This window comes from Oryza brachyantha, chromosome 2 (assembly GCF_000231095.2).
Source record: "Oryza brachyantha chromosome 2, ObraRS2, whole genome shotgun sequence".
NCBI lineage: Eukaryota > Viridiplantae > Streptophyta > Magnoliopsida > Poales > Poaceae > Oryza > Oryza brachyantha.
This window is the reverse complement of record NC_023164.2, coordinates 5,912,676-5,924,955: the sequence shown is the minus strand read 5'-3', so window position 1 is coordinate 5,924,955 and position 12,280 is coordinate 5,912,676. Positions and strand designations below refer to the sequence as shown.

The following is a 12,280-nucleotide window of genomic DNA, read 5'->3' as shown; positions in this document are numbered from 1 at the left end:
TAAGTCGAGAAAATTCCAAGCTCGTGGACTGAGCCTGCTGGGCCTCTACTCCCTAGCACTGCTGTCAGAGTTAGCAAGTGATAGAAATGTGTAACTAAGGCCTGTTTAGTTGCCAATTTTTTTAGATGAGTCATATCGAACGTTTGACTGGATGTCGTTAAAAGGAGTTTTTGGACACGAATGGAAAAATAAATTTCACAGCTCGGCTGGAAACCGCGAGACAGATCTTTTGAGCATAATTAAGCCATCATTAGCACATATTGGTTACTGTAGCACTTATGGTTAATCATGGACTAATTAGGCTCAAAAGATTCATCTCAAGATTTCTCCCTTAACTGTGCAATTAGTTTTTCGTTTCATCTATATTTAATGCTTCATTTAAATGTTCAAAAATTTAATGTGATGTTTTTGGAAAATTTTTTAGGAACTAAACAGGGCCTACCTCAGGGAAAGATTAAGGACCTATTTTTGGTGTGCGTTGTTTCCTTGCAGCCTCATCTTTTTATTTTTACAGACATACACGAAACAAATTATTACCGATTAGAAAGTAATTTGTGGTCTTAAAGAAAGTAATTTGTGGGTGAAACATGCATATACAAGTTCTTTGTGATCTAAAAACAAAGACTGGAAAATAAAATACGATGAAAAACCCTTCTCAAAATCAACTCTACATTTAAGTTTTAAAATTTAAATGTTAGCTTATAAGTATAAGTATGAGTAAAAAGACATGTGCTTAGTCAAAAAAAATCTAAAAGTACTTGATAACATAGAGACTATAGGGCCATATGCACTTAAAAAAACATGCAAGACTATGTTTGATCTAATAGGGAGAAAAAGATCGAATTCGGTTGCGCCATTGTGTACTGTTATGAGCAGTTTTTTCCCTTAGTATGTAAATCAAATTTAGCATATTGCACATCCATTTGATTGAGTGAAGTATGAAACAAGACTATGCTTTCAATGTTGTTTTTTCTTTTTTTTTTGGGGGGGGGGGGGGGGGGGGGGTTGAAGTCCTAACTGCATCCCCTAACTTTTGTGTATAGTTAATTTTACCCCCCACGTAACTTCAATACCTGACATTCTACGCAGCTAGTCTCTTTAAACCTGACGAATTAGCCTCCTAACTGATTTTAAGGCAGTATTGGTCCTAAGTGACGTGTGTGGCAGCAATTTGGCCTCATGACAATCCGGTAATCAAATTGAGGCTTAACATGGTGTTTTTTTTTTTAAAAAAAGGTGACCCTTGCCATCCTCTACTCACCTTCTTCCTCACCATTCCCCCCTCCCCTCTCCTTTCTGCATGAAGTCTGTGCCAACTACTGAATCATTCAAAATCTTCATTGTTTTTGTTGAATGTACATATAGATGCCACGTAGGAGTAAAACCATATTGAAATCGGTTTGAAGAGTTTGGAGGCTAGTATTTAAGTTCGGGGGGGGGGGGGGGGGGGGGGTTAATCGTAATAGCAATTAAGTTAGGAGGTTATTTTGAACATTTTTTTTGGTTCCAAAATCTCCCATAACAATTTGAACGGCATTTATGAAGTGAAGGCACGTTCCCACTTGATGTGTGAAAATCCATATTAAAGAGAAGATACATATAAATATAACTCTAGACAATAACAAATTGACATTAAATAATTTCCTCAGATTAAAGAATGTCAATCTTGAGTAGAATGCTAGTAATTCTCTTATTCAAAATCAACAATTTCGAACTTTCCACCCCCTTCCCTGCACACACCTGCAAAGAGAGCAGCCTTCTTCCAATTTTGTAGCACAATATTGGGTTTTCTATGAACTGTGGCAATGCATGGTGTAGGCTTAACCAGCCACTCCAGATGATCAATGTCATGTAAAATTGATGCGTTTTGAAGGAGGCCTAAATCAAGCCCAAAATGCAATATTTTCCATTATTAAAAAAAATCAAGCCGTAATGTGTGGGAGCCGTTTAGAGCTACTCAGGACCCATTCATTTTTTATTATCTGCCGAGCTGATAAGCGCACACAAAACAAGGTTGATTACTATAGACACATTGATTAGTTTATTTATATAGTGCAGTTAAAATTAATTTATTTATTTATGAAATACATTGCTAAGGCTTTTTAAAATAAAATGAAACCGATTCAAAAGATTAGCCAGCCCAAGCTTCCCAGACTTAGCGCAAGGTCTGAATGGGCCCCTCAGGAATTCCCGGCCTGAGCCAAGTGGGCTGAATTTGGCCCAAAGCGGGTCGCAGAACCGTACTCTTCGAAGGCCTCCTCCATTCCATTAGCCAAAACGTGGGCTGAAATTTATCGCACATCTCTGCAGAATAGGACCATGTAATACGGAAAATAGCCCACTAGCCCGCCAAAATTAGACCTGGTTTAATAGTTAATTAATCTACACGTCTACGAACAAGTATAAAAAAGGTAAGTGTGCTAGCTATGAGTATGGTTGAGAAGTGAGGAGAGAAATTGAGCTATTACCTCCGTTTAATAACGTAAGATGTTTGATATTTTTGATTGCAACGTTTGACCATCTATATTATTCAAAAATTTAGTATAAATATAAAAAAGTGACAAGTCGTGTTTAAAGTTCTTTTGATAATAAATTAATTCATAAGCAAAATAAATGATATTTGTATAAATTTTTAAATAAGATGAATGATCAAACATGTAAATAAAAAAGTCAAACATCTTATATTATAAAACGGAGTGAGTATTAAATAGTAGCCAGCTCATGTGAGCTACCAGAAAAATAAGGTCCACCACTGATACATGTGATAGATCACTGTGTAAATAGGATGGTGTGGCTATAAATATATTAATAAAATATAACTATTGTATATTGTGTCAATAGCGAATAATTATATGCTTTACCATTATGGTTATTTTTGGATGGTGTGGCATATACATATAGCTGGCGGTCAGCTATACTATTCATCTTGCTGGCTTTAAGCTGAGTATAAGCTAACATAGAGTAGAGATAAAATAGAAAACGAATAGAGTTGGCCCTCATGCAAAAACTGGCTTTACACTTGCTCCAAACAAATACATTAAATATAAATAATATGTGAGAGAAAGAGATGGGATAAAAATATTATAATCAAACTTATAGCTAATCAGTTATAATCGGTATATGTTAGCTCTAATGTAGACTTCTATTAGTTAACCCTATTATTAACGCACGTTTAATGTTTTAACTGTTAAAGTGTCACGTTTATATATTTACAGTGTCAACTCCTATGTTTTCTCTTATGCTTATAGCTAAAATTTAAATTTCAACTTTAAATTTAAAATTGATTTTAAGGTATTTTTTATCAAAGTTTATTTCTCACATTTAACTTTTAGATCACTAAGAATACGTATATAAAAGTTTTATTTATAAATTATTTTTTATTTGCAAATATATCATTTGGTTTTTTACGAAAAAATCTAAAAGAACACCCCTAAATATCCCTGCTAAGGCTGCTATTAAACTACTAGTAAACACTAACCGCGTTGCCACAGTGTCCATGTTGCGATCAGGTCCTCGATTAAGCCGTCGTCTCCTTCGTCTCCGCCCACTGTTCCATCACACATCTCCCTCTCCGTTCCTCCATCTCCTCACTCCTCCACTCCTCCTAAACCCCACGGCGAGGCAGAGGCAACCGCGCGCGACGCTGCCGACGATGCAGCGGCACTGCATCCACGCCGCCCTTCTTCTCGCCGTGGTCGCCACCTCGGCGGTGGCGCCGACGCCGTCCGCGGCGCAAAACCGCACCGCGAACTGCAGCCTTGTGGCCCCGCCCGACGCCGGCGTCATCCGCGTCGCGTTCGAGGACGTCGCCAACTTCCCCCTGCCGCGCGCGCTCGGCGGCTGGCGGGCGTGCCGCCCCGTGCGGCGGCTCACGTACCCGTCGCGGAACCTCACCGGGGTTGTCCGCTGGGCCGCGCTGGGCAACCTGTCCGGGCTCCTCACCATCGACCTCTCCGGGAACTCCCTCGAGGGCGACGGCTTCGGGGGCGGTCTGTGGCGCGCGCCGTTGCTCAGGGCCGTCGACGTGTCGCGCAACCGGCTCGGCGGCGCGCTGCGGCTCGAACCGAGCGCGGCGATGGCGTCGTTCAACGTGTCCGGCAACGGGTTCACCTCCGTCGATGGCGTCGACGCGCTCGCTGGCCTGGAGGTTCTCGACGTGTCCCGGAACAGGGTCAGCGCCATGCTGGAGGGGTTGCGGCGGCTGACGAAGATTAAGCGGCTCGACCTGTCGAGGAACTCGATGGCCGGGAGGTTTCCCGACGACCTGCCACCGCTGGACGGCGTTGAGTTCTTGGATATATCGGACAACAACTTCTCTGGCGTCGTTAACTCCACCTGGCTCACCAAGTTCGGCCGCTCCGCTTTTCTCAGAGCTGGCAATGCGTCACTAGTGATCGAGGACAGTTCGCCGGCGCCGGCACCAGCGCCGGCCACGACGACGCCGTCCAGTGGCGGAAAGAAGCATAAGCGTGTGGTTCTCATCGTCGTCGTCGTCGTCGTCTGCGCAGTGGTGACCATGGGCGCGCTGGCGTTCTTGTTCGGGTGCGTGGCGTGTGGCTTCAACCGTCGGAGGAAGAGAGGGAAGAAGCCGGCAGTGTGGGAGGACGACGAGGTCGCCGTGGGCGCAGTGAAGGTGGCGGCCACGGCGCCGGTGGTGCTGTTCGAGCGGCCGCTGATGAAGCTGACGCTGGCCGACCTGGCCGCGGCGACATCGGGGTTCGGTCGCGAGTCGCAGCTCGCCGACGTCGGCGGCCGCAGCGGCGCCGTGTACCGCGCCGTGCTCCCGGGGGACCTGCACGTCGTCGTGCGTGTCGTCGACGGCGCCGTCGCCGGGGCCGGCGGCGAGGGTGATGACGACGACCCCGCCATGGCGGCGGCCGGGTTGCGGGAACTTGCACGGCTCAGGCACCCCAACATTCTTCCGCTCCTTGGCTATTGCATTGCAGGTCAGCCAATTTGCTTTAAAAAATTCTCATTTTTTCAGATAATGACTTGAGAAAACTCTTGTTTTCCACTAAATTTTGTCTTTTTTACTTGACTAGAATGTGTAGTCCAGACTCCAGAGACAAAATTCCAAAACCACACCTTTCAGTACTGTATGATGAGTGGCAAAAACAAATTTGATCATAGCTTCAAGTCGAAAACTGATAGCTGATCTAACTGCAATTCCTTTTCTTTTGCCAAAAACCATTCTCATTTTTTAACCCTGCATTACATAGAACCAAGATTACAATCAAATCCCTTCATTTTTACCAATGAAAATCCAAATTACGCAGATCAAAAACTACCAGTTTTAACATTGCATCATATAGAGATGTGAACTATTGAACTGAATTCTGAAACTTGAAAATTTCACATTCGTTTCATCAGGAAAGGAGAAGCTCCTCCTCTACGAGTACATGGAGAAGGGCGACCTGCACCGGTGGCTCCACGAGCTACCAACGAGCAGCATGGACATGGATGACACGGCCGGCGGCGACATGTGGGACACCACGGAGCAGGGCAGGAAGCTCGCCGGCGACTGGGCTACGCGGCACCGCATCATGCTCGGGATCGCCCGGGGGCTCGCGTTCCTGCACCAGGGATGGGCAGGAGGGTCGTCGTCGGGGCGGCCCATCGTGCACGGCCATCTGGTCCCGACCAACGTCCTCCTCACCGACGACCTGGAGCCGAGGATCTCCGACTACACGCACCCCGGCGGCGGCGCCGGCGGCGAGACGCCGGAGGGCGACGTGTACGGCTTCGGCGTGCTGGTGTTCGAGCTCGTGACGGGGCAGGTGAGGTGGGACGAGTCGACGGTGAGCTGGGCGCGAGGGGTGATCCGCAACCGGAAGGGCATCAACATCGTCGACGCGAGGCTAAGGGACGGGGAGGAGGAGGAGGAGGGCGGGATCAACGGCGGAGCGGCGGCGGAGCGGGAGATGGTGGAGTGCCTGCAGGTGGGGTTCCTCTGCACGGCGCACTCGCCGGAGAAGAGGCCGTCGATGCAGCAGGTGGTGGGGCTGCTCAAGGACATCAGGCCGGAGCCCCTTCCTCCTCCTCCTGCCGCCGCCGACGCCGACGAGACGCCATGATGGTGCACGCGAGCATTACATCAAAATCCACGATCATTCGGAGCCGCGAGGTGCGGTGATCTTTTAGGTCAGTAGATAAACAATGCTTTCTGAGCTCCTCTCGAAGATTAAAGGCTACGCCATATTACAAATAAAAAATAATTTATTAATAAAACTTTTTTATATATATGATCTGAACGGCATAATAATAAACTCTGATTAAAAAACTAAAATATACTTTAAATTTAAAGTTATAAATTTGAATTTTAACTTAAGAGCAAATTCAATAGTATAGTCAATTGTTGTCTCTAAATCGTCTATAGCCAACTTAATAGTCAATTTCTACAATAATTACGTATAAACATATACTACATAATTATATTTAGTTTCATATGTCATACACACATGTGTCTTGGAGTCCATGCTGCAACTGATTATAAATCTGTAGTCCGCTACTCTTCTTTCTCATCTCTTATCTTATTAAAATATGTTTATAGTTGGTTTGGTTTATAGTCTCTTTTTAAGTATAAGGCCCTATTTAGTTCCTAATTTTTTTTCCAAAAACATCACATCGAATCTTTAAACACCTAAATAAAGCATTAAATATACATAAACATTAAAACTAATTACACAGTTATGGAGAAAACCGTGAGATGAATCTTTTGAGTCTAATTAGTACATGATTAGCCATAAGTGCTACAGTAATTAACATGTGCTAATAACGGATTAATTAGACTCAAAAAATTCGTCTCGCGGTTTTATAATTAGACTACGTTTAATATTTCAAATGTACGTGTTGACGTGACGTCTCTTCCAAAAATTTTCTCTAACTAAACGCTGCCTAAGAGCATCTCCAACAACTCATCCATCTCATCCTCCATTCTAGAAATATAGGATAAAGAGTAAAAATTGAGCTCCAGCATAACATCTATCTCATTATCTATTTTTGGATGTCATCCATATTAGAAGAGAAAAATCTTTATTTAGATGTTCTCTTTCCAATCCTCCAAATAGATATAGAGGATACCATATATAGATGATTTGCTGGAGTATAAAAGGATATAAAAGATAAAAGTGTTTAGATAATCATCCAAATAAAAATATTAATAACCAAATTTAGATGAGACGCTGGGGAAGGGATCCTCTAAGCCAAAAACGAAAGACAGAGAGGCAAAACGCCACCGTTCATTGGGTGGAGTAAAAATTTTGTCTTGTGTTTCGAGGCTGCTGCTGGTAGGAGATCGATCGCTTTATTGGTTGGCACAACAACTTTTGTGAGTGATAGTAGTGTTTGTGTGTACAGTGTACTTGAGCACGAGAGAGAGAGAGAGAGAGAGAGAGAGAAGAGTTCATTTCGATTGCACGAAAGCATGCTCCAGCTCCACTCCTGACACATTCATGGCCCTGCCGTTTTGGCATCGACGAGATGGAAGTGGAGACAAAAGTTCAAAGTACAATACAATGCACGCAGCAACATCATTCGCCAACACGGAGGAGGAAATCATGATTAGGATCAGCGCGGTTGGCTGATCGATATCCTCGTGTGGTGGTGGTGGTTGCTTTGATGAGTAGCTGTTGAAACTAGAAACCGCTATGATGATTCATCACGCAGGCAAAGCACATCACACGGTCAAAGCTACTGTTCTTACGTTTGTTTTTGTTTTGTTTTGTTTTGATTTTTTAGCTAGGATTGAGACTCCATCATAGGTTGCGGTTTCCAGGGAGGAAAAGGATAGCTAGATATAGAAATGTGGTTTGAGAGGTTACACTATAGCTACACCTGGGAAGGAGGATGCCATTTGCAGCTTTCTTTTTCATTCCAGCAAATTGCCCAGCAAAAATGTTTGCCTTTACGGTCCTCAGTCCAATCAGTTGAAATGGAGAGGCAGTTAATTAGAGAACAGAGTAGTCTTTCTAGCCTAGTCAATGTTACGGTATCTTACAGTATTAGTGATAGCTTACAGTACTAGTGATAGGTATGATACTCCGTTTTACATCAATGCATGAATGTGCATATATATATATATATATATATATATATATTTATTTATTAACATTCATATAAATCTAGCCAATGTTAAGAAGTTTTACGTTGCGAAACGGATGGAGTAAAATTTAAATCTAACTGTATATTTCTATAAGTATATTAAACATTTTATTTGATACTTTGGTAGTATGTATTTACCAATTTATCTATTTTAATTAATATGATATATGACACATAAATTTTTTATGATATTATATATTTTAATTTTATACGTATAAAATTTCTACTACATATACTATCTGTGTAGGATAATAAAATCAAATTTATTCGATGCAAAGCAACGGATAACTCCTAATTATTCGATGATATCTTTTAAGAAAATCCTTTTTCTTGCCCTTCCGGTGTCCTGAATCCCGATGAGATGTAGTAGTCCAGTTTTTACTACCCCTAGATTCTCAATTATCATCATCAGCACTCAAACATTGTTTGACATTTACAAATATTTATAGTATGGTATATTGTTTAAGGAACAGTTAACATGTATTACTGGTCAATTGAATGTAGTATTGATCGTTACAATTAAAACAGTGTCAATCAATGCTATCAAATAATGGGAACGGAAGTAATTAGTTACACTTCAAAAGATTTGGACGGAATTGGAGATGAGAATAGAGCATTTGTACATGAAAAGAGCATTTTTCTCATCCTTCAGAATTCTATGTAAAATTTAGTACCAATTGATACGTTAGATATCAGTGGGTTTAAATTTTATATAGAAAACAGTGATACCTTTTTGTAACTATTTATCGGTAAAATTGCTTATGTGAAAAGCTTACTATTCGAGAAAAAAAAAATCTGAGTACACTTGCCTGTCAGAGATGGCACGGGCAGGAGCTGGACGTAAGTTACGACTTGTATGAACTTCTTTGCTCTACCATAATTTCGAAGAAGTATAAGTCAACCGTGTTTAGTCAACGGATCGAGATTTGTTGTGCTGCCATGAGTTGCATGGCAACTGCGATGACGATGATGCCGCTATGGAATGGAACAAAATTGATGAGACGTGAATCGGAATCGTGTTTGAACAGAAACTAAGGGGTGTTTAGATTGAGAAAATTTTTAGGAGAAGTGTCACGTCAAATGTTTGATCGGATATTGAAAGAGGTTTTTAGCCACAAATGAAAAAACGAATTTTACGGTTAGCCTAGAATCCGAGAGACGAATCTTTTGAGCCTAATTAATCCGCCATTAGCACATATTGGTTACTGTAGCACTTATGGCTAATCATGGATTAATTAGACTCAAAAGATTCGTCTTAAGATTTCTTTCATAACTATACAATTAGTTTTTTGGTTCATTTATATTTAATGTTTTATTTAGATATCCAAAAATTCGATATGATGTTTTTGAAAAAAAAATTTAGGAACTAAACAAGACCTAACCACACGCGCAAACCTGGATCTTCAAAGAAACGATAAACCACCAAAAAAATGTTTTCTCTTAAAAAGAAAGCATAAATATGTTTCCCAATAGTGTGTGTTTGCAGCACACAGCAACTTCACCTGACTTAGGTGGTGTTTGGGATAAGGGACTTATTAGTCCCTTGTCTTATCGAATGTTTGGACGTTTATTATAAATAGTAAACGTAGACTATTAATAAAACTCATCCATAATCTTGGACAGATTCGCGAGACGAATCTATTGAGCTTAATTAATCTATGATTAGACTATGTGGTGCTATAATAAACATTCTCTAATTATGGATTAATTAGGCTTAAAAAATTCGTCTCGCGGATTACCACTCATTTATGAAATTAATTTACGTCCTATTTTGATTTCTACATTTGTGTAGTGGCTTGTAACATCGTAATCTACCTTGTCAAAACTTATAAATTTCTTCCATAACCATTTAAGTCGTAGGGATGAGATGTAAAAAAAAAACGTTCCAAAAATATGATTCGTTTCCATATGTGCTCTAACTGCAGATCGTGTCCGTCGTACATTTTTCATATGTGTATATATACGCTACACTTGGTTTGAAATGCATAATATTGGATTCACCTCCTATAGGAACTAGAAATACGTGAGAAGCATTAGGGCTAGTTTAGTTTCAAAAAGTTTTTCTCAAAATATCATATCGAATCTTTGAATGATTAAATGGAACATTAAACATAGATAAAAAACTAATTACACAGGTAGAGGAAAAATCGTGAGACGAATCTTTTGAGTCTAATTAGTTTATAATTAGCCATAAGTGCTATAGTAATTTACATGTGCTAATAATGGATTAATTATGTTTAAAATATTGGTCTCACGGTTTTCAGATGAGCTATAAAAATCGTTTTTTCATTTGTATCTGTTTTGACATCCGATCAAACGTCGGACGTGACACCCTAATTTTTTTTTCATCGCGAACTAAACACGCCCTTAGTTCGAGGATTGTGAAGTGTGGACAATGATGAGCAAAACTATAAAAAAAAAAAAAAAACTACGATCCTATCACGTGTTCGTGGCTGAGCCAAGGCGGTCTCCATCCGTTCCCCTTAGGCCTGATTTGCCCCTTCAACAACATCGACTCACCGCCTTTTTCCGACCCTATGGCTCCGGTCCTTTCCACCATTGGTCCGCCATCTCTCGACTAACCTTCTAAGGCCATGTTCGGCAGCCCACATAAATTATCTTATCTCATTGTTTTTTCACGTGTGCGCTTTTCAAACTGCTAAAAGATATACATTTTGTGAAAATTTTCTCTATTATATATATATATTTAATAATTAATTAATTATATACTAATCTATTACTACGTTTTTTGCGTCGGATAACTAACCCACCCTTCTTGCTACCGAACGGGGCCTAAGTCCAGAACCTTGCTCTTCCGCTTTCTTAGCTCCTCCTTGTCTTTACCTAACACGGAGCACTACTTCACGCGTTTGGGTTGTGTCCTCTCCTCTGGGTGACACAACATAAAAAAAAATCTTATTTTTTCATAGTTATTTAATAACACAAATGGTAAAATAAACATCTTATTTAATTGTAGACACCATTGTATTCATTACATTGCGAATTAAGACCTCGTTTAGTTTGTAAAAACATCAAATCAAGTTTTTAGACATCTATTTGAAGTATTAAATGTACTCTGATTACAAAACAAATTTCAGATTTCGTCTGAAAACTGCAAGACGAATCTTTTAAGTCCAATTAATCCGTCATTAATACATGTTGGTTACTAATTAGGCTTAAAAGATTCGTCCCACGATTTCCCGCATAACTTTGTAATTAGTTTTGATATTTATGTATGTTTAATGTTTCATTTAGGTGTTTAAGAATTCGATGTGATGTTTTTGAAAAAAAAATTTGGGAACTAAACGTGGCCTAACTTCCACTTCCTCCAAGCTGTGTAAAAGAGCAGCCTCGGTACACTGACTGATCGCAATCCATCTCTGAAGGAGGACGCGCGTACACACGTGTCCCGGTCGCTGCTCCTGTGTGCCGCGTACGTCGTACGTTACGTGTGTCTCGTTGCGCCTTGTGCCCTTCCTCCTCAGGAATCCGGAGCGAGCATGCATGGATTCATCTGGATCCGTATAGTAGGCATTGTTATTGACTAGCACAGTGGTCATTCTCGCCTGCTGGATCTGCGTCTTTGAATTCTATCGTTCCAGAGTGCTGCGTTGCGTGCGAGCTACTTGGTGTACTATCTGCTCTGCCCAAGTTGCATCCGTGTTTGGAACATGTGATGTGAGTGACCGGCCAACTTGCATTGCTGCGGAAGCCGACGAGAGAAGATCCACGGTCCAGAGTCTCATCATTTGTCTTTTTTTCTTTTATTTTTTGCCAAACGACAAGTTTGGTATATCCGTGTTCTTGGGATATAAAAAAAAGACCGACAAATAAACTATGATGAAAAATTAACTCTTTAAAAATTTAATTTTAATTTAAAAGTACAAACAAAAGTCAGAGACTCGAGAGATGAGGCCCCATGACTAGAGGGAGAGCAAGAAATTTTGAGGAATGAGCAGCGAGAACCGTAGAATTTGGAGCGAAGTTATTTCTGGGAGAATAGGGGATCCCGAGATCAGCTCCTGGTATGATACTTTTGTATTCAACATTAAATTTAAGAGGAATAAAAAAAACATTAAATTTAAGGATGTCTAACACATACCAGGTACTATATTTAGCCTTGGCCTGCGAATAACGGAATAGGATTCACAGTTCCTTTGAATCTTTGAATTTTGTTGCT

At 40.9% G+C, this 12,280-nt stretch overlaps 1 protein-coding gene across 1 annotated transcript; it reads left to right on the top strand.

The window, feature by feature from the left end:
• Positions 1-3,485: 3,485 nt before the first annotated feature.
• Positions 3,486-6,229, top strand: LOC102717132 (calmodulin-binding receptor kinase CaMRLK-like). The gene is made up of 2 exons (XM_015833517.2): positions 3,486-4,946; positions 5,371-6,229. Exons 1-2 carry the CDS (start codon positions 3,497-3,499, stop codon positions 6,072-6,074), a joined length of 2,154 nt encoding a protein of 717 aa, XP_015689003.2. The 5' UTR covers positions 3,486-3,496; the 3' UTR covers positions 6,075-6,229.
• The last annotated feature ends 6,051 nt before the right edge of the window (positions 6,230-12,280 follow it).

What these genes read in the sequence shown, in the direction of transcription:
- LOC102717132 (XM_015833517.2), top strand. Translation starts at nt 3,497, where the DNA reads ATGTTGCGATCAGGTCCTCGATTAAGCCGTCGTCTCCTTCGTCTCCGC. An exon ending in CCTTGGCTATTGCATTGCAG is followed by an intron (nt 4,947 to 5,370) that starts GTCAGCCAATTT and finishes TCGTTTCATCAG; the next exon opens with GAAAGGAGAAGCTCCTCCTC.